Raw genomic sequence first — 27,200 nt, forward strand, 5'->3', positions numbered from 1 at the left:
TTACATTAATTTTGTTATTTTAAATTTTTGTATTTATTTTAATTTTATCTGATATTTAATATTCATATTAAAATCTAATTATATTAAAGTCGATCTCACAATGAAAAGTGACATAACAAATGGATATTCAAATTCAAGATCATTAGTTGATTTAAAATTTAGCACACATTTTAATTTGTTTTTGATTATATGTTTATATAGGGTTGTTTATAACATGTTAAGCAGTATTTAAAATAATTTATAATCTCAACAATTAACTTGGAAAGTCCCTGTAATGGTGGTGTCCGGAGCCAGAATTCGAATTTAAAATTTAATTTTGTCCGCTTCAGTAGAACCCTAGGCGATAGAATCCCAATTCCAACAAGCTGCTGATTTTGATTTTGATCTCCAATGTCGAGATTTGATTACCCAACACTCCCCCGACAAGACATCATCGCTGTATTAGCCGAAGCTCAAATAGCCTCCGTCTCCGACGAAGATCTCATCAAACCCACTCCCGACTTTGTCACTAAACTCTACTCCAGCATTCTTCTTCATATCGACACTCTACAGTACGCTAAAAGAACAACCTTTATTACTTATCTCAATCAACAATTCTTTTTATTTCTGTTTTCCTTTCTTTTCTCTATAGGGATGATCATGACCAGGTGGATTTCTCGGCTCTGGAGCACCTTGAGAACCCGGATCTTCATGTTGACTCTTTTCGGACCATTAATTTGTTTCATAAGATAAGGGAGATGTTGGTTGCTTTGGATTGTCCAGAGATATTTACTCTAAGGGATTTGATCAAGCCTGACCCTGATCGCACCCGCTTCTTTGTCGGAGCCATCCTCAACTTTTGTCTTCACAGGTCATTTTTAACTTTTAATTTCTTCTCAATTTTTGTTGAAACAATCAAGTCCCTCGGCACCACCCTGGAAAGATTGAGTTTGATGTTTCAAGGGTGATTAACCACAAAGTCCTGTCTTTGCAACCAACATTGTTGATTGAATCATGCATGCTGATACGCACTTTGTTTTAAGCAATTGAGATGATACACCTATCAAGTACATACACTTGTCAAAAAAAATAAAAATTGCATAGAGGATCATTAATAACTATGTCACACACATTTTTTGCAGCTTTATCTGAAACTGAGATTGCAATAGTAGTATAGGATTCATCCATGCGGATATGACAGCAAACCCCTTCGCTGTCTTCTCTACAAGAAGAAATATAAATTGGATTATACTTGCTACGCAGTTGCTTAGCTATGTAGATACTGTGTTTTCAAAAACTCTGTCTTTTTAGTTTACATAAGTTTGGCAAGCAAATATGCTTCTCTGTTTGTTCTGATAAATAAAAATACTTTGTAGAAATTAATTCTGGAATGGAGAAGTTTACTAGCTTTTGGCTGAGAGTTTCTTTTCTTCTGTCCTTAAACTGAATTATCACCCTGTCTCACCCCAAAACAAAGTGCTACTCAATATTTCTCTTTAATATGTCCTTGAAAAATATAGGGACACTAAATTAAATGCTATAAGACCGATTGTGGAAGATCTGACTCTCATTGATGAACAACGACTCGCTCTGGAGGCTAGAATATCTCAGGTATCTGAAGTAGTGAAAAACATTTTTACTGGAAGCTTCTTTCTCAAAGTTTCTCTCGAGTTACTTACACTGTGCCTCACAGTTATATGAAGAGATTGCAGTACAAAATGAATCAAGAGAAAGGGAGATGCCTTTGGTTCAAGAAATAGATTCTAATGTTAAGGAACTGAGGCAAGCAATTTCTGGTCTTAACAATCACCAAGTGTCCTTGAAGGCCTCAATAAGAAAACTTAAGGAGAGGGCTAAAGAGATGGATGAAAAGGTCAGTTGTTTGGATTTTCTCTCCTTCTAAATTCTAATGTCATATTTGTTTCATGAATTGCTAATAGCCCAACACTGGATTATCTGTCTAATGAAGAATACTTGCCATATGTTTGGTGTTGGCTTACTTTAGGTCCTATGTTTCTAGTGGTCTTTTTAGTCCAGTCAAAGATTTGTATGATAGAGATTTATGTCAGTGGAAATTATAGAGAATTTTTGAGTATTCTTGAGCGTAATTGGTTGCTCGCAACTTGAATTTATTATTACAAAAAGTAAGGACTAATTTTTTTCTTTCACTCACATTCTGGCAACTTTGTTTGTTGCTTTCTCACACTTCTCACTTGATGACTCACTTCATGCTTTTTTGCTTACTTGAGCACGCATACATCTCAAAGGACCATCTCTATTTATAGGTGGTGATGGAAGAATTTAGTTGAGTATTCTAGAATAAACCCTTTCACTTATTTCTGGAATTGCCCTTCTCTAGAATATTTCTAGACTTTTCTCTCTAGAATTCTCATTCTAGAGCTCTTCTTTCAATTCTCTATAAGTCTTGAATATTCTGGATTCTTCTTTGAAATATCCTGGATATTAAGTTGGTGATGACTGTTCAACTAAAACTTTTAGTACTTCTATATTTTGTAAAATATTGGTTTGAGATGACTATAAATGGATCGACATGGTCAATGAGGATTCATATGACTGATGTCAACTTGTTTGGAATTGAGGTGCAATTGTTGTATAATGGTAGTGTTTGGGCCATCTTGTGCACACCTCGACTATATCTCCAGGTACTTGCCATCTCCTACCAACAAAAGTACCGAGTAACTTTACCTATCATGATTTAGATATATGGAAAGAAATCACCTAATGTTTTGTTGGGATTGGACCCTGGTCTTCCATAATTTTCACCCACTTTATTGACGCTAGGCCACACCCTTGGGCGCAGTTACTGTTTATAGCATATATTCAATACAAGCTAGATCATAGTTTCTTTGTCACTGTATTTGAGAATTTAGTATTTTTTCCTCTCATCTACATCTTTCCTCTATGCTATTTAAATTCAATTTTACATTATTATTTGAATACTCATCTAGGAGTCAATGCCAGTTTCAAAAAGATATTTGTGTTATGATTCTAATATACCATTTACATTTGGTCTCCTTCCAGATTTCTAATGCTGACTTTGCATTGGTACAAGCTGTTCATGACAATGCCAATTTACGCTCTAAGATTGTCCAATCACCAGATAAGCTTCAGGTATGAGTTATTACTGACTGTTGAGCTGGTTTTAAAAGAATATGCGTCAACTATGTCTTCTAGATGTCTTGTGCAAGTGATGTGGTTTATTATTTTTCAAGGGTGCTATGACATTAAGCATGCTGGTATATTAATATTGAACATAATTGCAAATATGACTGATTTACAGGCTGAAACTGAAGTATCTAATTTGGATTTGTTACATTTTTTGCTTTGATGAACCTATGGCATATCTGCCTTTGTTCTTTGTTCTTTTCTGCTTGGCTAGATTGAATTGGACTGTGCAACACAAGCTAAGGTTCATGGTTTAAAAATCCTGAAAGATCAAGGTTGAAATTGTTAAGCGGTAGAAGTCATTTCGGTTTTAATAAATGAAATTTTCTTGAATATTTGAAGCTCTACTTTAGTAGCTAAGTTTTTGTAAGAAGTGCTAAGATTCTTGATCTTTATTTGCTAAAAAAATATCACTTGGTTCTTTGTTGTATGAGGCATGGTTCCAGTTTCTCTAAGTTGAGATTCTGTCTTTTAGCTAGATAATTTCAGATTCTGTTTGTGAAATTAATCGCAACTTTTCTGCACTTGCTCCGCTAACATCAGGTTACTGCAGCTTTTATGTTTCATGTGTTATTTTTTGACTATTGAAATTTTTAGAGAGCCCTGGAGGAAAAGAAATCATTTCAAGCTGAGATAAGGAATGCTGAAAGAGCAGCAATGCAGTCTTTTCAAAATAAAACTGCAATTCTTGAGGTTTATACGAAGGTACTTCACTGGGTTCATCCAATACAACCTTTATACTATATTTTCAACTTATAAATTGCATCTAGACACTTATTTATGCTCAATAAATGAGATACAGGTGGGTGGAAATTACTTTTTGAAACCAACACTAGGAAATCCTCTTTCTTGGCGTTCTTGGTGATTTTGGGAAAATCTAAAATTTCATGGCTAAACAATGTTAATACTAACATTAATCAGTATAATCAACTCAAAACCTTGTTAAAAACTCACCTTTGGGGGTACAAATCATCTTTGGCAGAAATGCCCCTCAAAAGTACTCAAGGGCTTCAAGAAAATGTGCAATATTTCTCTCCCTGTTGGCTAGCTGGTATTTCTAGACGTACTGAGAATGCCTCTCATGAAACACACCCTATCACGTGCTAAGTCCTAGACCACATCCCCCTTCCCTCATGTCCCACATCTCACCGCTAGAGTCTCGAGCTTTCCTTCTCCAATCCGGACTGTAATTTGTGATGGGGCGTGCAGTGTTCCTTACATTTCTTTTTCTGGCGTTAAACTTCCAGGTCCTTCATGCAGTAGTTCTCGCGATGTGAGGCCATTACGAGCAGCTCTGAAGGCTTGCCCAGGCATCCTCGCAATGCAAGACCTGGCGCGAGCCAGGTCTGATACCCAATTTTTGTCTTCCTTGTTTCTGACTTTTCTGTTTCACATCTTTAAGCCATTATACCATGTCTATACACTTTCAAACCATAGTGTACATATATTTTCAACCTTTCAATCATTATTTGCAAAAATTATCATTGTTAGCATGCAAAACAATGTTTTAACTTTTAGCACTTGATAAACTATCAATTAACCTTAAATATTTCGAAAATTTATGGTTGCTATATCTTCTTTTCTTGAAGTCCATTAAAAACGTACTTGTTGGCTTAAGGGGATAGTTGGTACTTCAGGTGTATTTAGATGATGCAGCAAAAATAATCTCTTGTTTATTTGTATTGATCAAGTAAATGTATTTTCATTTATAATCATGACCACAACGGCAGTATACAAGATATATACCAAAAAGTAGAGAATTTACAAAATGATATGATTCTCTACAAACTCCGCTCATTCGTCTATACAACAACGAAACTTGTGTTGTTTATTAAACTCCATGTCTAGTCAAATTTAGACTCAAACTGAAACGGCGTCGTAAGTATGTAAAAGAGAACTTGCAGGAGATTTATAAAAAATAGAATGGTGTACTAGCCTTGTATTTTTGTGATTTACTCTTTGCATGAGCAACTCTTGAGTCATGACATGCCCCTTTGCAAAAATGCTGTAGGTGGCCAGGAAGTAACAGCCTGTTTGGCGAAATCACCCTTTTTCTACATTAGCATAAGCAAAAGGCCACAAGTATTTAGTTATGTGTCCAATTGAATGGATAATTATTTATTAGGCTCTTAGCAACTTATCAACTGAGTTAAGAATATTTGATTGACATGTGTGGACGGTTTGCAGCTGGACATCTCATAAGTTTTTTCTTGAGGAAGGAAAATAGGAAATTATGGAAGAAATAATTTGAGTGAATGTACCTCCTTTAATCAAATTTTCTCGTTCTGAAGAAGAGTTGGCTGGGATGATTAGAACTGAAATTTTGTCAAGCATGCTTGAATGTAATAGCTATTACCTTCATACCAATTGCACTGAAATTGTTAATATGTGCAACTTTGAGTGGACGTGCTTGATGACATTCTCTCTCGTTTTGTTTTTCCTTGTTTTCTTAATTATTATTAAATCTCGTCTCTTTTATGTCAGGCTTACAAGAAAATGTCCAAGAACTTCAATCAGATGCAGGCTATACAGGAGCAGGTTATCATGCATGTTTTATTTTGATAAAATTTGTCATACTGCATTTTCAGTGGACACCTCTTAATTTCTCATGATAAATTATTTTACCTGAGTGCATTTACTATTGTATTGGAAACAATTGAAAGTTAGATAATTATAATAAGGAAAAGAAATAATTTATGAATGGCTAAACATATTTGTTTATTAAGATAACAAGGAACAAAATAACTTAAAGGGTATTTGAGTGACTTGATCTACTAGATGAAGAAACAGTCATTTGAAGTGGAAGGAAAATAAATGTATAGATCTACCTATGATGAAAATCTAGTTAAGAATCTCATTTATATTTGTGAAAAAGAGAGACGGAGGGGAATAAGAGGCATGATTGACACAAACACAACTAAAAGAAATGAGGTGGTGTAATGAAAGTGGTGCTTAGGATCAAATTTTAACATGATTTTTGTAACTAGAAAATAAGAACGTCTCAAATGAGGCAGACAAATAGATATGAACTATTTATATATTCAAGTCTATGTATAAAGACTTGAACTAAGTCCTTAGGCATTCTCATATAAGATGTGCATGCATTCATCTTAAATTTTGTGAAAATATATTCTGAATCTCGGTTGATGACAGGGAGCTATCCAAATTTCACATCAACATGTGCCACTTAAAAGTGTTTTATAGCAGTTGTGAGGAATTCTTAATGTTAGTCTCATCTCTTTTTGGTTGTTTATTGGTTTTTCCTTCTTATCATGAATAAAAGAGGAAAATAACAACTGAGTCCAAGAATCATAAAAGTGCACTTTAAAGTTGTGATAGGTCACTTGCTATAGACCATGGTTGTCTATAGTTCTACACTAATTTTCTCCTGGATAGTTGTCATTCTAAACAAAGCAGTCATTAATGCCTTCATATTTACCCTAAATTATTTGAATGATACTGGCAGGTTAATTCAACTAAATCTATTGAGAAAGATGTAAAGGTTCTCAAACTAAAGCTGAGTGATGAAGAAGTACAGGAAAAGTCCCTTGAAGCTAAACTAGTTGTAAGGCAAGGAAAAGGTAGCCTTAGCTGTTTTTATTACGTTCATCTGTAGTTTTTCCTTAACTCCGATGCTAATATCATATATTATCCAGCGGACCAATTGGAAGAATTAAGAAAGCAATTAGAGAAAGAAAAAAATCTTAGTTATGAGGAGGCTGCCAAAGAATTGAAAAATGTAAAGTTGGAAGTGGAATCAAAGAGGCATGGTCTTAAAGCAAGGGAAAATGACTTGGAAGGTGTACTTGCAGAGGTACTATTAGCCTGTCTTGATTTTCTAAAACACTATGTGGGTGTTTGGATTGACTTATTTTAAGTGACTTTCGGCTTTTAAGCTTTTTTTAGTTTTGGAAGTGTTTGGGAAACACAAAAAATGCTTTTAAACACTTTTTTTTAAGCTGAAAAAGTTAAAAAGTAGCCAAAAGCCAAAAGTTGGGTGTTCCCAACTTATGACTTTTAGCTTTTAGCTTATAAGTCACTTATAAACGGCCAATCCAAACACCCCCTATATCTTGTTTGGGTTTGCTCCTTACCAATAGATCACCTCTTTCATTAGGCGGATGCAATAACTGAAAAAATCAACTCAGTAAGGGAGTCTGGAGCATCAAAATGCCAAGAATTGGGCCGTAATTGCGAAGAAGTCATAGCAGAGGTACAACTATCTCCATCTATTTTTCCATTTCTATTTTGGTAAGTCAAATGGGGATTCAAACAAAGGGGAGTTAATATAATTGAGGCCTAGTTTGCCAGTGGCTGTGTTAATCTATGTGTACTATTATTTGGATCAGTCTCTCATATTTTTTCCCTCTTGACGCTCTCCCTCTGGGTTATTAATTTGCCAATGCCTATGTTAATCTATGTTTACTATTATTTGGATCAGTCTCTCTCTTATTTTTTCCCTCTTGACGCTCTCCCTCTGGGTTATTAAAAGACACACGATAAGCAGATTGCAGGAAGGTTAACTATGCAAAAGTGCTTATTTTGATGGAAAGAATAGGACTTCTAACTCGAAACCTACTTGTCTATGTGTATTTATGTAACTTTTTTCTTCTTCTTACTTTTCCTCAGATATTATTGGTTTACATTGCTACACTGCAACTTCTTGTTGCCTAACTTAGAAAGCAAATATAGCAAGTTTTTTTTTTTTTGCCACAGTAACAGATATCTCGAAGCAATAGAACCACATTATATCGCCGCCTTAATCTTGTCTGATTGCTTAAACTTGTTCTTATGTCAGTTTTATCGCCACTCAAACTCAATCAGAGACTTGCTACCGTACATTGAAGTGGACCAGACAAGTTGTTGAGAAAAGGAGTTGATCTTTAACTATATCATTATAGTGAAGTAGAGCAGTTCTACAGTAACAATTTGGGAAAAGTGGGAAAAACCTTCATGACTCAGATTAAGATCTGCAACATGCAAGGGCTGAAGACCCAAAAGGAATCACACGTACATATTGCCTGGTAAGGCATGTGTTGTTGATCAATTTGATTTGTGATATAAATATAAAATTATGTCTACAGTTGTCTATATTTTGCCTTAGGTTGGACATGTTAGTGCAGACACATTTCTTCTTTAAGACACTTTGTTTTCAAGATATCATTGATCAAAAAGTTTCGCGGCTCTTTTTCTCCTTTGAGTTGGAGTAGTTAATGAACTGAAATGTAAAGGCGACAAGCCTTTTGGTCAAGCACCATAATATTACACTTAAATATTTGTATGGTTATGAGTTACTATCACGAAATTGAGACAAGGAATATATATATGTTAAGGGCATCAACGAGGACCCCCACCACAGGCTTGTTCTTTGTCGGAACCCTTTGCCTGACGCCACTGCTGTCGTTGAATAATTTGTTCTTCCAGCTTCAACCAGTCATCAATCATTACAGTTGATTATGTTATTTTCTGGCAATAGAAAATAAGAGGGAAATTTCGAGTTCAAGAATGCCAAAACAGTACAACGCACGTCGAGCTTGTGAATAACACAAATTGAGGGATCGTCGATAATACTCATATAAGAGATTGTGAATCATGATTAATAGATTAATTAGAATTAGATTTTATACTGACTGACAAATACTCATTTTAAAGGGCATCACTTTTTCTATGAACTGGACTTTGATTTTAATGCGAATGAGAAAGTCTCAAGTGTATGTCAATAGTCAATACTAATCAAAAGTTAATACTTTGAAAACAATTAGTGACATAACGTAAAATGGAAAAATTACCCAATTATTCTTTATCATATTTACTAATTCTTTCTATAATTTAAAATAATTACATATTGTTTTTCTAATTAATAATTTTATATTAAATTTCAAGTCAAATACACTTAGATATATGTATTTTTGCTGATAGATACATTGTCAAATACATATACATAGGGCGAGAGGCAAAAAGACAGGATGGAGGCGAATAAGAGAATTGGTGTATTTCAGATTACATGCGAATCAAACTATATACATGTACTTGGGATACCATGTACATTCTGAAATAAAGATGCCATGGAAAGAGATGCAAGTGAAAGAGGGAGAGAGGCGAGTGAGAGAGGAAAGAGGCGAGCGAGAGAGTTAATGTATTCTAAATCGAAATCTGCACTAATAGTAATTTTAAAAATTCATTAAACTAGTAAAATTTATATTGTCTGCCCAGGTAAAATTGACTAGCCCGTGCAAATCCTACCAACAGAAATGAGACAACAACTATCTTTCATCTGTTTGCTTAGCATTCAACCCATGACTTTTGGCCCATACTTTGCTCAAGCCTTGAAGGAGGAATTTCTCTTGTCAAAATTCATTTTTAAAAATGGAAAATATTCTTATGCTCATGATCACAACTATTAACCTGTTTAATAAAATGTGTTCTTTTTATAATTATTTAATTTTAATTTTCCACGTGATATATTTAAATATTACAAAATTAAAAAATATTTTGATATATTCTACGTATCTTTAATTAAAAATCATAAGAGTCAAAAAATCTTCTTTAATTCCTATTAACGTACCAAATTATCATTATATGTCACGTTTTAATATAATGTATCATTAAAAATAAAATGAGTGTATATATTTGATATAGATAGGAATTTCAAATAATTATTACAAAAAAAAAAAGTGAAAAGAATAATAATAGTAGGATTGTCCAGGTGTTTAACAGTTGGAGGCAATCTACTAAATCGCAGGTAACCGTGGGGGCGCTCTCCCTCACCCTCACAGAGAGAGTCCGGCGGCGTGACGTTATAGAGTTGAGAGGAGATAAGCATGCAGTAGCAATAGATAAGCTGATACAAATTCAAAAAATAAAAATAAAAATAAAAATCAAATCGAATTGTTCAACTTTCCTTGTTTAATTCAATTACTCTCCCCTCCCCTTAATAATTTTATTATTATTAACTCTTTTTCTTTTTTTGGTCATTCCTTCCGATTTATTCGCCATACATAATACACACTAATATACCTTCTCCTTAATCTCCGAGTCCGACTGTAACCAAACCCTACACGCCGATTCAGTGAAGCTCTGACCTTCATCCAGGTATCTCTCTCTCTCTCTCTCTCTCTCTCTCACCTGCATTCTTTTATATCTACATTGCTTTTATGTTTAATTTACTGCTACAAGGTTTAACCTTTTTTTTTTTTTTTTTTTTTATGTTGATCGGGGCCACTTGTTTCTTCTCTTCTCCTGCTGGTTACAACTATGCCCGAAGAAAGCCAACAAAATTCCTTTTTCTTGCTTTTTAAATTGTTGCGTTACTTTTTTAACGACGAAACTAGGGTTCTCTTGCCCAACCCAATGCCCTTCTTTTGAGTTTTCCTTTGATTTATTTGTTTGAGTTTCCATTTGCGGAAAATTAATTTAACCTCGTCTTTTGAGCTGTATGCTAGAATTTGAATTTTATTACATATGATCGATCATCTGTTTTGCATGCCAATTAGTTATCAGAATGGATAAGAGTGACGTCGAGATGGAGGATGCCGAAAGCAAGGTCCATGATGTCGACAAGACTCTGGTAGACTCGCTTGATTCCAGTTTGAAACCTGAAGGGGCTGGCCAACAGTCCACCGAGTCACTGGTGGAGTGCCAAGACACTGCTAAAACAGAGACACAACTCCAAAATAACCACTCTGAGACTGAGGTTAAGAGCCCAATTCCTGCTGAAAATGGGAACGGAGACCAGAAAAGTAATGTGGTGGAAGGTGAAGGCATTGTTAATGATGATACAATGGACCAGACTGATTCAAAGGCTGCGGTAGAGGACCAGGGGAATGCTGCAAGTGAGACAGCGAACCAAAGTGACACTATAGGCCAGCCAAAGACTCAAGGCAATACGGTAGGCGATGACCAAAACAATGCTACTGGTGGAACAGAAGGACAAACCATAATTGAGAAAAAAGAAGGGGATCTTGATGCAGATGTGGCTTCCAAGAAGGAAGAACCTATTGAAAATGTTGCACACCATGATACCGAAGGTGTAAACATGCAGGTACATGAGGAGCTACCTGCTAATGAAGTAGGTGAGAGCGGAAAAGAGGTGAAGGAAGTTCATCAGGCTGAGAACTCGATCAAAGATGTTCATCAGAATGGGAATGATATGATGGTTGATGAACAGAAGAAAGTGGAACATAAAACTGATACTGCATGTGTTGTCGCTGATCGTGATGATAGATCGAATGAGTTGTCAGAGTCAAAAGACGATGTTAAGAATACTGCTATTGCAAACATGCCCGAGCCAGCCACTCCAAATTTGTCGGTGAAATGTTACTCTGCAAAAACTGGTCAGCATACTAGGGAAGCATCAAATAAGATCTTTGATGAATCAAAGGTAACTTGTGCTGATACTTCCCGTGGAAGGGTTTGATGTGTAGATTTTATGGCTATTAATTTCGTGATACTACATTGATCAATTATCTGCTCAAATTGTAGATGGCTGATGATGACGTTGACGATGATGATTGGAATGATGATGGATCACCAGAGGATCAAGCCGTATTTATGAGAGAACTTGAAAGTTTTTACAGGGAGAGAGCGATGGATTTTAAACCACCTAGGTTTTATGGGCATCCACTTAATTGCCTGAAGTAAGTGTCTGATGTTTTCCGATTGCGTAGATCTTTCATTTTGCTTCAGGTACATATAAGATTCTTATCATGAATTGGTTGTTAGGTTGTGGAGATCTGTGATCAGATTGGGTGGCTATGATCGGGTAGGTCTTTGTCTTCTTAACTTGTATGTGACAATATTTTATTTGTGTTATACGAGTTTATAGAGTCCCTTATTTGACAATATAAGCGTTTTTTCACTTCTGTTAAGAAGTCCCACATCGGTAGAGTGATATGGACTTGGGTAGGCAAACCTCTCCTCATCAGCTAGTTTTTGGGGTTGAGTTAGGCCCAGGTGTCGTCTAAGTTGCGTAGACTTTTCACTTTCGATGCCGCACCCGTGTCGGATTCTCCAAAAATACACTACTTTTGGAGAATCCGAGACGCACCCTCTGACATTTTTAAAGAGTCCCAATATATGACACCATATTTACATGGTATCAGAGCCAGGCCCTATCCAAGTTGTGGATTGAAGTGTGCCAAATCTATGGATAGGAAGCTATGAGGCATTTAGAAATTTCCCATCATTGTACCGATGTAGGACTTCTTAACACTCTCACGCTTGCTCAGACCTCAATTGGAGCGTGAACACTTATAAATTGAGGCAGGGGCGGAGCTACACCTTAGCAAGAGTGGTCAGATGAACAACCTCCATCGAAAATTTTTTGCGAGTATAATAGACCCTTGTGGCAGGCAGAAATGCAAGGTAAGGCTGCGTACAATAGACCCTTGTGATCAGGCCCTTCCCCGGACCCCGCGAATAGCGGGAGTTTTAGTGCACCGGGCTGCCTTTTTTATATATGTTAAATATCGATATTTTTGAATATATACTAATTATTGAACACTCTTGAAATAGTAAAGAAAGATAGCTCAATGACAAGGTTGTTCAAAGTTGTTCAAAGTTGCCTTAATGGCTTGGGTTCGAGCCTAAACTTAGGTGTCTTGTTTAATTTTTTTTAGTTCCATTTTTTAACTTAAAAAAGAGAACACAACCTTTTTTTTGTTTACTTGTCCTAAAGTATGAACACCCTTGACGAAAATCCTGGCTCCGCCATTGAATGGAGGCCCAACATCGGTGAACAACAAATTGGGATGGGCCTGTCTCTGATACCATGTAAATATGGTGCCATAAATGAACAAAAATGTCCCCTTTAGTCAATAAAAGATTGTGTGAATCTCCTCATTTTTTTTATTTTCTTTTTTCAATTTCAAAAACACGAGTCGATTCACACAATCTTAAAGAATATACTGTTCAACTTAAGTTTGTTTCAGTGAAAAGGTTGCGGCTGTGTTTTTTTCTTCTGCTGCTAGGTTAATGATTTGTGTGCATAGCTTGTACTGCTGAGAGATGAATATCATGTTATTGACCCATTGTCATGCTATTTGTCACGGTCTAGTATTAAATTGATTTAATTATTTAGGTTACTGGATCCAAGTTATGGAGGCAAGTTGGCGAATCATTTAATCCCCCCAAGTAAGCATCTAAATCTAATGAATCCTATTTCTTTATGAGCATTGAACTTAAAGCATGAATCTTCCACCGATACAATGAAAAATGTAGCTATACCTTTTCAAATGTCAAGTTCTCCCATGTATGTAATTGAGTAAGGCATTGATGATCGCAGGCATTTTATTTTTATTTGCAAGTGAGATAAGTATTGTGCATCCAATATTTAAGATAATCGGCTGAAGATTATTTATGAGGTATAATTCTGGAAAGCAACAGGGCCAAGAATTGGGACCAAAAGGGCCCTTTTGTTTGTTTGTTTTGGAGAGCAGGGTGGTGCAGTTCACTCAGAATTGTGTATAGTCATTGTTGATGCTGCTTTTGTAGTGTCAGTGTAGCTGAAGTCCTCTAGCAATCTATTGAGGGGCCTGGGTTATTCGTTAGGACTTACTTTAGGTGGTTTTTTTGTTATTTCGGACTTATTTTATTCTATTTCTTCCCTTTTAACTTTATATACAAGTATTAGGAGCAACAAATTATATAAAATCAGAATGGTTAGATTCTTTTTCTTATAAATAGAACTAGAGTCATCTTTTAAATTATTCAACTTTTTTTTTGATAAGTAGCGATGTTTATAATTGGTATAAAAGCTTGGTAAGAGCTCTGTCAGTCATGGAACCACCGGAAAATGCCATGAAGCTTCAAAGGAAGCTTTGAATGCTCTAAAAGGGGTGGAAAAGCAGCGGGAAACTGTCTCTATGGGGTCGCAAACCTATGTGAGGGCCAGATAACCATGGGTTCCCTCCCAGCGGCATGTTTGCCGAGTTCAGGCTGGTATAATCAGTGATGCTACTGGGAAGGCTCAAAAAAAGGGCCAAATATGAATGTAAGGGCGGGGAATGATTCTAATTGTCAGAAGGAGGGAGTAAGACTGCTCCGAACTAATCCAGGCCTCATGACGAAGGAGACAGACTGGAACATCAAAAAATAACAGCATTTCAAAGTTGAATCAATAACTGAGTGAGTTGAGTTTTGTGGGGGGCTTGGGGTAGATGTGGCGGGTGCTAATGTGAGGAGTGATGTAGTTGAGTGGGGATAGGGAGGATATAGCTCAACCACTTGTAATCATGTAAGGAGGGATTGAGATGTCTAAATGGATGGGGGATAAATTTCTCATGTTTGGGAGTTTTTTGGAGTATCTCTTGAAGGGATGGAGGATAAAGTCATGGAATTAATGAATGAAATTGGAAAAGAATTTAGGGGTGTTGGGTTAGGTGATTGGAGGGTGGGAGAAGAACGAGGGATGATATCTCAAGGAGGGGTGGGTGATTAGAGGGAGCGGGAAAGGGTAAATTTGTTGTCGATGAATATTAAGATCATTACATGGAACATGAGGGGTATGAATGACCCAAACAAAAGGGCCATCATCAAGGTGGAGATTAAGAAATGGGGAGCAGACTTGGTATGTTTTCAAGAGACTAAGATGGAAGCACTGACCAATGCTAGAGAAAGGAGTGTTAGGGGTGGGAGATGGGTGAAACTTAATTTTATCCCGACAAGAGAGAGTGCAGGGGTATTTTATTACTATGGGATCAGAGAAAATTGGAGGTCATGGAAACAAGGAAAGGGTATGATAGCAGCTCGTATTAGGGATATAGAAACCTGAAAGGTGTGGGATTTGGAGAAGCATATGGTCTGATGGGGGAAGGAACAAAAATGGGTTTTTGGGAGGAGATGGCTATTTCTTTTGTGGAATGGGAGATTCCATGGTTTCTTGGGGGGATTTTAATACTATTAAGTTCCAGGAGGAAAGATTGGAGGTAGATCGGTGACTAGGGCTATGGATGAATTCTTTCAATTATTTTCTTATTGATCTTCCTTTGACAGGAGCTTTATTTATATGGTTTAAAGTGGGGGATTCAACATCACTCTCTAGATTTGATAGATTCTTAGTATCCAATTCATGAGGAGATAGGTCAAAATGTGATGCAAGTTCCTTTGCCTAGACTAATTTTGGATCATTCTCCAATTATGTTATATGAAAGTAGAAGCAGACACATGAAACCCCCCTTTCAGATTCTAGAACATGTAGTTGAAAACAACAGATTTTGGAGATAGAGTGACATGATGGTGGAACAGTTACCCGATCACCGGAAAACCCTAGCAAAACCAAGACCAAAGAACCTAATAATTCAGTCCGTTTATTTGATATTTATGCCCAACGCTAGCATGCACTATGAAGAGAGGTGATAGTGGAAAAATATGGAATTATGGAAGGGTGGTTGAGAGTTAGAAACGTTACTACTCCTTTGGGTTCGGGCTTGTTGAAATATCTTGAAGGGGTGTAAGGAATTTAGTGGTAACAATTTCAGAAGATACTGGAAGGAAATGTTCTTTGGGATCTTCCGTTGAGGAGAAATCTTCAAGATTGAGAGATGGAGAAATTGTGAGAATTGCTTGAGATGCTGTACAGTAAAGTTTCTTTATGCCTAGATGCTCACTAGAGATGAGACGATTATCCCACACGATGCAAGCACTAAAAAAGGTATGGTTGGCAACCAAAGGAATGATTTTGATAGCCGGGAATATGAGGAAAAGGAGGATCACATATGTTAGTTGGTGCTTTATGTGCAAAAACTCGGGAGAGGATGTGGATCCTTCTACTACATTGTCAGGTTGCTTCAAGGCTATGGTGGGTGATTCTGAGATTGTTTGGACTACGGTGGACTATGTCAGGGACAATACATGATGCTTTATCACGTTGGCGTTTTAGAAGGCAGAAGAGAAGGTGCAGAGCATGAGAGATCGCTCCATTAACTCTTATCTAGGTAGTGTGGAGAGAGAAATAAGTGACTTTTTGAGGGAATTGAACATGATTTTGTATATTTGAAGAATAGTCTCTATCTCTTATTTATTTTTGGTGCCATGAGATTCCTATTTGGTCGGATGAATGGGTGTCCATTGTAGAGAACCATTTAATTGTGTAGGTTCTCTTTTTTGGTATACTACTTGTGTAAATGAGTTTTTCCCCTATTATTAATGAAATTATTCATTCCTTGATTAATAAAAACAACACTAAGTTGACTGTCAATCAAGTAACTTCTTATCTTATTGATATGGCACTTTTCCTGTTAATAAGACAAACTTCAATTTTTTGTTCCCATGCCAAAAAAATCTCTTCTCAGTTTATCCTTCGCTTTAGGACGGAAGCTGGGCAGGAGAAAGGCATAGTGTTCCTTCTCTATAAAATGAATATTACTTTTGAAACATGTGATACATGAGGATACCACACACATATATAATATATCAAAAGGGAAAAGTAAAGAAACACAATACAATGAATTGTTCTCTTTTTGATAAAATACAGAACAACGTGTTCTAATTAGACAGCAAAAGATGTGGTCTAATCAAGAGAATAGCAGCTCTATATATGTGCCTGTTCAGTGTTATCTGATCGATATCAGCGTTGAAGCCTAATATTTGGTAAGCATGTATTGGTTCTCAACAATTGGAGATGTTGGGATGTTATTGTGTAAAAGCGCCATGTAGTTAGACCTTGTAAATGACCATAGACATCTGATGTCTCCAAAAAGACAGGTGAGAGCTAATAAGGATAAAATGAGAGGTGGCAATGACCAGAATCTGTTTCGATATTCAAACAAGATAAGAAGTTACTTGACCAACAGTCAACTTAAAGAGAGAACAAAACAGAAACTTCTGTCAGTTCTTATTGTAGTATCTTTAACTTTGATTTTTTCCCTTTTTGGTTAATCACCTTCTCTTTCAGGACTTGCACAACTGTGTCCTGGACATTCCGCATTTTTTATGAGAAGGTAATAAACCCAAGACCCCTTTGGTAGCCATTAGTATATTTATTCCATTGTTGTCCATTAAGTGTAGCTTGTAAAATGATTTTTTTCACCTTAAATAATCTTTCCAATGTGGAATGTTTGTGAAACCTGAGCTTGGTAAAATTACAGAGTGGCAGTAATGGTATTTTTTTTCCTGTTGATGGTTTATAAATGTCGCTCCCTCCCTCCACAATATTGTTTTGCTTCTCGGGCCTTCTTTAAATGGAAACCTTTACTATTGACTCAAAACATTTTTAATATTGTACTGCATCAAGAGTTACCCAGAATCCAATTTCATTCTTATATAATTTCTAACCTGTTAATAACCTTTTCATCCCCTTTTGGACTCACTTATCTTTAGTCTATTATACAACTTAAAACTAATGATAAGATGCATGCGTACTCAAAGTAAGAGAGCGAAAATATAATGTGGTATTATTCCTATTTCTATTTTTGTGGTTCTTTCACTTCTTAATTATACATTCTGATATTCATACATTTTTGGTGTGGCATTAGGAGACTAGTTGTGATAAGGCAGCTGAATACTCTTTGGCTTCCTTGGAATTTAATCACTAGCTAGATATCACCATTCTACTCTGCCTTGCCATTTTGAACCAAAATCAGATTTTTAAGTCTGATTTAACTACACCTTTGCTTGTCTTTGCATATTTGATTGTTTTTCTTCTTATAATTTTATTATCTGGAAAACCTATTCATTTCTTACTTCCACTTTCTATACCTTCTTTTATTAAATAATGCTTTCTGCATTCTAGGCACTTTTAGAATATGAAAGGCATAAGACGCAAAGCGGCAAGCTTCAACTTCCTATTGCTGCTCTTCCTGAAGCAGGTGTTGACAATGAGGTAAGCCTGTGTTTACATTCAGCTCCTCATTTGTACTGACTGTGTATCCTCTAATTGAATTCCTAGTCAAGTCAATTGGCAATTGACTCTATTGCAAAAAAAAACATCACCACTTAAGCGCTAATCTGTACAAAGATTGAATGACTACAGATTCTATCTATTGAAAGGACATACGGTTCAACCGTGTATTAAATTTTACATTTTTCAAATTACACTACAAAGCCAAAAATTCTACGCCTTTTGAACTTTATACAAGAAATGTTGTGTTTCCTTGAATACATCCAGAATTTGCTTTTCTCACATTGTCCTCCGTAGGGCCTTGAGCTGCTTTTAATTCTCTGTCCTTGCAAACTGTTAATGACCTCTTTTAAGCTGCTTGGCACTACCCATTTTACTCCAAAAGGGCAAGTAAATATGCACCAAGTCATAGGGGATGCAGAAATTTTAAGTAGGGTATATTGGGACTTCTTCCCTTGAAGATTCACACATGTAACATTTACTACAGATTGCTAATGGAGCCTCTCTCTTTTTCTCTTTCTACTTGATTTTTTTAATTGATAGCTGAGAATAATAGATTGCAGTATCAAAGTGAATACGTGTTGGCTCGTGTTCAACAAGGGAAGTAGAAAGCACATTCTTTGGAGTGACATTAATGTCTAGGCGTCAGATAGACATACCATACTGAGATGTATTCTTTATTTTATTATATTAAATCTTGTTTTGAATGAGCCAAATAGAAATGCAATATTTTGGAATGTATTAGTTACAATTTATAAACTATTAAGATATAAATTCCTTTTCCCCGGCAACATCATGCCCCACAGCTTAATGTCAAACAAGAAAGATTGCGGGACCTCTATGAAAACAAATCTTTTTCCTTTTATTATCCTAATTTAAATATTAATTGTTTCCAATTTCCTAGAAGAGCATCTCGTCTAAGCTATTCATTATCCCCACCCATAGTTTTCTTATAGGTCTTATTCTTGGTATAACTATCTAATTAATTTATTCTCTACCAAATTATTACACGTATTTGCAACTGAAGAAGCTTTTGAAGTTTGATTTCTTGCGTTCTTTACAGCCTTTAATAAGTCTGCTTCTCCCCTACCCCCCAAAAGCGCTTCGATGAGTCTTATAAATAGATTTGTGTCTGCTTTGATATAGATAGGTTCATGTAGTTATCTTTCCTTCATATTAATCAACCAGTAGATCCTCTTAGGCATATATAGACGTATAAAATGAACCATCTTGAAATAATTCTGCAGGGAAATGGTAATCAAACTCCCGGATCAGGCAGGGCGAGAAGAGATGCTGCTGCTCGTGCTATGCAAGGATGGCATGAGCAACGTCTTCTTGGTTCTGGCGAGGTTGGGGAGCCAATTGTAAAGGTCTGCTGAAATTATAGAACTCTAGAAACATTTATTGGTCATGTTTACCTTTGACCACGTCTCTTGACATGTATTACTATTTTTGTTATGAATCCCTTGATAGGACAAGAATGCCAACAATACGCCAAAGCGTGAGAAGAATTTCAAAAGCATTGGTAATGTTATTCTGGCCTTTTTTTACCAACCTTAACCCTTTATATTTCTTTAGATATAATTCGTTTCTGGTTATGATATCTCAATTTGAAGTATCATATTCAGCAAATTGCTGGTTGGTAGTGGGCCTAGTGCCTATCAATGACATAATAGTATGATACAGGGATTGCGACAGGACTAATGATAGCTGTTTTCTTAAGAAATCACATAATTCTGATCTTGTACTTGCATTCAGGTTCTATAAAACACAAGAGACCAAATGAAGTGGAACACCCTTCGAAAGTGGCACGAACAGAAACATCTAAGCAGTTAAGTCGTTCTTTGTGTTGATTCTCTCATGTAACATTTTTCTTTGTTAAAATTAGTTCATCTTGTCGGAAAGCGCTTGGTTTAAAAATCTTAGTTCAATATAGCTACTCAAACTCCACAATTTGCAAATGTTGGTTTCGTCTCCATGCATGTTCTTTTATGATTTTTTCGGTTGTAAAAGATTTCAATTTTCAACTTTGTCCTTGCAGCATCCAGACATGTTGATTTGCTGAGTAGTCATATCATTGCACCTGATGTGTTGATCCCACAGTTTCTTTTCTGGAAAATCTAATCATCATAGTAGTTTGAGATATATAAGCCTTTACTGTTCCCTTTGGAACCTGTGTTGTAATTGGATGTTGCTGTATGATTGTGCAGTATTGCTCTGCCATTCTTTTCTACTTTCTTCTTGTTCAGATGTGAAACTAAATTAATTTCATTTGCCAGGTTGGTTACAACAGTTGTTGATTTGGGACCTCCAGCTGATTGGGTAAAAATCAACGTGCGAGAAACAGTAAGTTCCTCTCTGATTCCAAGTATTTCTACTTTATGTTTACTTGCTCTTCCATTGACTCGTAATGTTTCTTCACAAACAGAAAGATTGTTTTGAGATCTATGCTCTGGTGCCTGGGCTTTTGAGAGAGGAGGTATGTGCCTCTTGCGCCACATGTTATCTTCAAGTCTTCACTCTGTTATCATGTTTTATTGTATACAAATGTCAGCCCTTTTCTTTCCCCCCTTTTTGATCAGGTTAAAATGGAAGTGTACATATGTTATCTTTATGATTGTTTTCTAAAACATATGGATCTCAGAATTAGACTAAATACCATCTGTATGATGTAAACCACATATCATTTGGAACCACTTTAAAGGAATCCCTGCTTTGTAAGGAATGCATGCAAGACTTGTGTGTCTGTTTCATATGGGTGCTAGACCTTCACCGCAAGCTTCGTGTCACGGACTTAGACTTCCACGAAGATTTCCATGCGGCAGTGATGGGTCATGACGTTTGTCTAGGTAAAAGGGCAAAGCGACCTCCTTAAAATGAGCGACCTCCTTAAAATGATAAAACTCAGGGGAGGAGAATTATTTATTTTGGAAAGGAATGAGGTTCTGAACAAGACGGTAGCCTATGCTCTTCGACTCTACACTATAGCTATACACAAAATGAGGCCTTATTTGTGAACCATATCTTTTCACATCCTCCGCACATCATACTCAAGCCCTTCACACAATATATCCCATCTGTGTCTTTTTCTTCCTTTTTGAGCATTGTTTTTTCGTACATGTGAATAGAGCTGTTTTTGTTGCTATTTATGGGCATAGAACTGTTTCCATTTTATCTGATTGCTTCAAGGGATGGATTAAGTAAAGAAGCGGGAGAGACATGTGCATATCATCGGTTGATAAAACCCTCGTTTTCACGTTTTGCAGTTGTTAAGCAGTGAAAGAAATTAAACAGATATTTTCAAGGTTCATTGAAGTTGGTGACATTTTTAAAAGAGATTTTATGTTATGCACCAGTGGTTTTATAGCATATGATATATGGCTAATGCAATTTTTGGCGCCAATTTCACCTTACTATTCAAGCTCTGACAAGTATAAGATGTTCATTTTCGTTTAACCATCGATGTTACATTTCCGAGGACAAAAATATAGTGGCTATTGATTGATCTGAGTCATTATTATTTATTAGCATATTCTTGCAGTGAATTCTAGTTTATATTGATCCAAAAGTTTTCATTTCTTATTTCTTGGGTAGGTGCGAGTTCAATCTGATCCTGCTGGCCGTCTGGTCATAACTGGTCAGCCGGAGCAACTTGACAACCCTTGGGGTATTACCGCTTTCAAAAAGGTAATTTTTGCTATTTTATTGATGTACTTAAGTATGAATTCTCGTTCTATAACTATCATGATTTTGCATCATCTGCCTTTGCTGGAAGTCGAAGACTGCTGATATCTAGGAAAAGAGAAACCAGTGCGCGTTTGTGCCATGAGAAGAGGGAAAAAAATTCTTTGTTCAAGCTCCTCCATTATTATTTCTTTGAATGGAGTCTCAATTTTTTTCATAACAGGAGAGCTATTTATTTTTCTGAGATCACGGATAAGCTAAATGCGATTCCAATTTGTAAACTGAAAATTGGCTTCCCATCTTTCTTACTGGTGTGAATGTTATGTTCGCAGCAAGAATAGTCCTTTTTTATTTTAGTAATCCCTTTTATTAAAAGTAAGTATGACCAACAAGTGTCAATGAGGTTTATCATAGAGGATTTTGTTGTGAGACTGTCTGCATCTTCTTAAACTGAAAACAGCACTTCTGATTTCCATTTTCCTGATATATTCTGGCTGTTTAGTTGCTATATGTTGATCAGACCAATTAATATAATCTTGATCTTGAGATATCCAAACTATACATCGAGATGTAAATACTTTGTTATTTTTCAATTCTGACGAAACAAGGAGTCCATTTATGACTTGCGTTGGTTTTCTCAGGTAGTAAGCTTGCCTGCCAGAATTGATCCACTGCAGACTTCTGCTGTGGTTAGCCTCCATGGACGGCTCTTTGTTCGTGTACCATTTGCATAGTGAAAAATATTTGACTCGAGGGAATTTTGAACATTTGGCTGAACTTGATTGACATAGCGTGGATGCTGTTAGTTGACCAACATTGATCGTCAGATTGTGAATGCTAGGCCTTAGATTGTGAATCTGTGTATGATTAGTTTGATCAAATTAGCTGTTGACGTTCTTTGACAGCAAAAGGAGGCATGTCCGGCTACAGCCCCTCTTGCGACACATTTTTTAACTCTGGGAATTGAGGGAATTTAGCTAGAACCTTTTTTTTTCTGAGATTTATATTGATACTTATTTATTTTTAGTTAGCATTTGACTGTACATCTGATGTCCAGCTTGACCTGAGGTCACTTAAGCCTAATGACTGTTACATTAGGCTTGCTCTAGTTCTCCATCAATCAATAAGTTGAGGGTATTGATTGAGGATTCAAGTCATGGAGGGTAAATTGGGACACTCCTTTAAAAGGAAAAAGAAAAAAGTTAAAGTGGAGGGGCTCAAATGGGTTAACTGTTAGTGGCTGATTGTGGAGGTGCTGAAGTGTTTGTCACGTGTCCTGTCAGATTAGTAAAGACAAAATGGAGTGGAGAATTGTGAGTATATGTTGAATTCCCATTGCAGATGTAGTTATCAGTACATCTGTTGGGTTGGGGCCGAAAGGAAATTGCAGATATCCTTTTGTCACTTTCCAAGGCAAATGTTGTTTCGTTTGGTTCTTTTTTGCCCTCGTTATTCTCTACTCAAAAGTCCGCCGTTCAACACATTGAATATAAACAAGGAATCCTATAAATGGAAGATAATACTTTCTTGTCTCCCAACTCATATAATATTAATTCCTTTTTCTTTTTGGTTCACATATTGGAATATTAATTTAACGATATTGTTATTATTATTCCATGCAACTTTTGCAAACTTCAAACATATTATATGCATATCTTTAAATATAACTTGATTATACAAAAATGAACGTTTAGATCTGTGATAATTTAGTGGCAAGTTTATTACACTACACGAAGCTCCAAAATTGCTTTACTAAGTAGTTGTGTAGCTAACATTGCAATTTTATGTGCTTGTTTCATAATTAAGTAGATGATATATACACACAGTTAATATTGAATCCTCGATGCTTAGGTTCTTCTTTACTTAATTTCTTTGTGAACTCAACATTGACCTCAGTTTGATTTTCACTTTCTCCAACATATTAGACAACTCTCATTAATTAATTAATTAATATCACAAGAGTAGATATACTTTTTATGCTTGCCAGCCGTTAGCTTCCCACTTACAATATGATAACTATTACAACACTTATCATAATGCACCTATCTAATCAATCATACAAAAAATTAAGCAACATAACCTCTACTATCATACAAGCATATATAGATTGCGGGTTCAAGCAAAAGGGTGGGTGAGCTCCTAGGGTAAAAAAAGATGCACCATTCTTCAACAAAAATTACTTATTGTTTGGTGTTTACTATATCTCACTTGAACCAAGTTTATTGCCATTATCAATGTAAAGGTGCAGTTACCAAACTCTAGTGACTAAAGGAAAAGGAGGAGGCAACAAACAACACATATCACGGGGATTTTCTTCAACAATATGATAAAAATCAGCAATATATATTTCAATAAAAGTAGTTCAGGACAAAACGACGGATATCGATCAATATCTGAAAACTGATCACTGTAAAAGCTCTAATTTATCTTGTAATAGTTATTTGCACCATTGCATACGTAAGTACCTAGTAATCTAAGATTACAACAAAACAAATTCTCATAGGCCAAGTGAAAATCAATGGAAAATTGCACAAGATTAGACAACCAAGATGAGCATTGTTTCATGTGATATATAGTATTTGTACAAACACTATGTACATGAAATGCAAGATAGCTACTCACCTTTGGAATAATGCTCTCAATGCTATCAAGTTTCATATATAGAAAGTTAGATTCCTTCTCTTGTCCCCATAGTAATTATAACTGCCTCTTGCTATTGATGCTTCACTGTTAGTGGAATAGAAAAATCCAGTCTTAGCTAACCACAACTGGCTATGCAATTCAACAACTTCCTATTTCCTGCACCAGCTATTCCATCCACTCGATCGATCTCCAACCATTTTGAGATATATAATCATATGAAAGCTAAATCGTAGTAATTATTAACACTGGCGAAAATTATCCGGTACGTTCTCTCATGATCATTCTAATTTTGCAACGCAATCATCCTTAGCTTATATATACTAAAATGGGGGCCTTTGATCATTTGCAGCATTGCCACCCCATCCAAGCAACTCAGCTGAGAATGAGTAACCATTCCCAAAAGCCATAGTTCCACCACCACCTTCCCCAGTTCCAGCAGGATGCCCAGTACCGGCTTCTCCACCACAGGTTACTCCTGATGACTGTGAAGCAGCAGGCTGTACCTATTGAAATTCATACTAACGCTCTTTGGTAAAATAAGGCACAAAGAGAATTTTATTGAAAAAGAGACACCACTATATATTAAGCACACGAATAATTTATAAAGCTGGATCCACTCTAATTATATAACATCACAAGATTAGGTGCATAGGATACTTTGTACACTCACAACTATGAAATACTTTAACACACACACACACACATTGTGAACTTATTATTAATTTGTTAACTGGGATTATTCAGCAGTTGATTATGGATATAGATAAAATTTATATCAAAATCATGTGATTCCTATATTAAAAAAATGGGATCATCTATGTTCTGGCCGGGATAAGAAGCAATCAAATCGTTTATATGAAAAAAATAAGTGAAACTATATATATAGAATATCATTTACTATTATATAATGTTGGAATTACATATCCAGTAATACCTGTGTAGCAGCAACAGCAGGAGGAGGAGGAGGCGGCGCAGCCCCGTCCTCTTCCTCCAAGGGAAGGCGTTCAAATACAGCATTAGCAAAGGAGGCAGCCATTAACACCACCGGACCTGATGCGATCAAAGGACCTACGACGGATCCTCCAACAACCTGTCCTTGTCCACCAGACAAAAATATAGAGATGCCGCTGGAGCCGGGCGGTGCAGGCGGAGGAAGCACGGTACCTGAGAGGGAAAGTATCTCGAAACGGCCATGAAGAGTGACTACACTTCCAGCAGGGGAAGCAGGCTGACGAATGTTGACGTTAGCAACAGTACCGCTACCACTAAGAATGCAAACACCTCTACCTCTCCGCCTGGCGTAATTAGAGACACTTTCCATGATATCAACATCCGTTGAAACCTCAAGCACGTGAGATCTGAGTGCATTAGGTGTATCTCTCGTCACGATTATTGGAGGCTTGGGCTTATTTTTAGATCCAGGTGGACGCCCTCGAGGCCGGCGATTTGAAGTTCCACCACCGGAACTTGCACCAGCATCACTATCAGATTCACCCCGGCTCAATCCCAAACTATAATTAAAATCCATCTACTACTAATTTATGATCCTCGATCTTAACTTGTAACTAATTAAATTATATATAAAAATAGTTGTACATTGAGGTATAGTGTCATGAATATCGATGCATAACTTACAAAGGATCGGATCCAGTAAGTTTGTGGAGTTGGCCGATTCAAAAACCTGTAAATAACTAACTAACTTATATATATATACCGATCGATCGGAAAAACAACCCTTCAATGAGTATAGCTAGGTATCCAATCAGCAGCACAAGTTCATAAATAGCTAGCTAGATCACCACAATTGTAGAACGAAGCTCTACTGTAAGAAACCCAATCAGGATTTACAAGGAAAAAAGGAGAGCACAAACTAGGAGTAGTGCCGTTTTAAGAATTGGGAAAGGAAAGGAAAGGGGGAAAAATGAAAGATGCTAAATGTAGAAGAAGTAAACAAAAACAAGGGCTAGTTGCAAAAGGAGAAGTACTTTTTTGGAAAGAAACAAAGGACGAGTTGAGAGGCAAATAGGGCAAGTGGGTAATATTGGAATTGGATCTGCAGCCGCAGTCAAATCAGTCGCTTGTCCTTTTCCTTCAACTCTATTTACCACTCTAAAAGCATTTTCCCTTCTCTATTACCACCTATAAATGCTGGTTTAACGAAGGACATTTTATATATATATATATATTCAATCAGTTTTTAATTTTAAATATATACGCTATTATAATATAATTTTTATACTATCAAATTACTCAAAAGAAAATACATTTACAAATAATTCCTTTTTATCTTTTTAAATCTCTCATTCAGCCTAATCGTTTTCTCTTTCACTTTTCGTAACACCGATATTTCTCTGTTCTAAATAAAAAAAATCATATTTTAGAAAAACATTACTTATATATATATGAAGTACATAAAATGAAGGAGGAAGTATGTATCAAAACTAAAAAAAAAATATAGTCTAAGAATAAAATTTCGATATCTTATTTGGTTGGCAAGTTTGAAATAATTTATCCCACTATTTATATTATAAATTATCACATATATATATATATGATAAGATAAGTTATCTCATCTTATTCCATGATAACTAATCTCAAGATAATTAATTCTCAAATAAATAAACAAGAACATGATAATATATATTTCTTTTTAGTAGAGTAATATAGCAAAACATGACAATTCATGTTTGTTTTTCTTCAATTTAGGCTTTTATTATGTGTTATTTAATTCCTCTCAGCCCTTGAAATATGCTAAATATAGGACGGCGGTGTCATAATTTGCACAAGACACGTATATATGAAGCAGAAGCCACGTGCGGTCAAAGTAGGAGAACCGTGTCAGTTGTTTAGACCCACGTGGAGTCTGTCGGCA

General features: G+C 36.1%; 3 protein-coding genes across 3 annotated transcripts; 2 read left to right on the plus strand and 1 right to left on the minus strand.

Annotated features, from left to right (window-relative positions):
- The first annotated feature begins 218 nt into the window (after positions 1-218).
- On the plus strand, positions 219-8,483 carry LOC129903396 (kinetochore protein NUF2 homolog). Its single transcript, XM_055978944.1, has 11 exons — positions 219-551; positions 632-850; positions 1,500-1,590; positions 1,673-1,852; positions 3,022-3,111; positions 3,763-3,870; positions 5,650-5,703; positions 6,632-6,746; positions 6,822-6,979; positions 7,283-7,378; positions 7,964-8,483. The coding sequence occupies exons 1-11, from the start codon at positions 391-393 to the stop codon at positions 8,030-8,032; spliced, it is 1,341 nt and encodes a 446-aa protein (XP_055834919.1). The 5' UTR covers positions 219-390; the 3' UTR covers positions 8,033-8,483.
- A 1,408-nt stretch (positions 8,484-9,891) lies between these two features.
- On the plus strand, positions 9,892-22,728 carry LOC129903397 (AT-rich interactive domain-containing protein 5-like). The gene is made up of 14 exons (XM_055978945.1): positions 9,892-10,257; positions 10,659-11,545; positions 11,647-11,801; positions 11,887-11,926; positions 13,244-13,296; positions 17,057-17,102; positions 17,894-17,983; positions 19,249-19,371; positions 19,475-19,526; positions 19,760-19,832; positions 20,281-20,347; positions 20,430-20,480; positions 21,596-21,688; positions 22,327-22,728. The coding sequence occupies exons 2-14, from the start codon at positions 10,667-10,669 to the stop codon at positions 22,417-22,419; spliced, it is 1,815 nt and encodes a 604-aa protein (XP_055834920.1). The 5' UTR covers positions 9,892-10,257; positions 10,659-10,666; the 3' UTR covers positions 22,420-22,728.
- A 1,281-nt stretch (positions 22,729-24,009) lies between these two features.
- On the minus strand, positions 24,010-26,437 carry LOC129904469 (AT-hook motif nuclear-localized protein 27-like). The gene is made up of 2 exons (XM_055980036.1): positions 25,263-26,437; positions 24,010-24,831 (listed from the first exon to the last, which is right to left on the minus strand). The coding sequence occupies exons 1-2, from the start codon at positions 25,854-25,856 to the stop codon at positions 24,649-24,651; spliced, it is 777 nt and encodes a 258-aa protein (XP_055836011.1). The 5' UTR covers positions 25,857-26,437; the 3' UTR covers positions 24,010-24,648.
- Between the last annotated feature and the right edge of the window lie 763 nt (positions 26,438-27,200).

This window comes from Solanum dulcamara, chromosome 9 (genome assembly GCF_947179165.1).
Source record: "Solanum dulcamara chromosome 9, daSolDulc1.2, whole genome shotgun sequence".
NCBI lineage: Eukaryota > Viridiplantae > Streptophyta > Magnoliopsida > Solanales > Solanaceae > Solanum > Solanum dulcamara.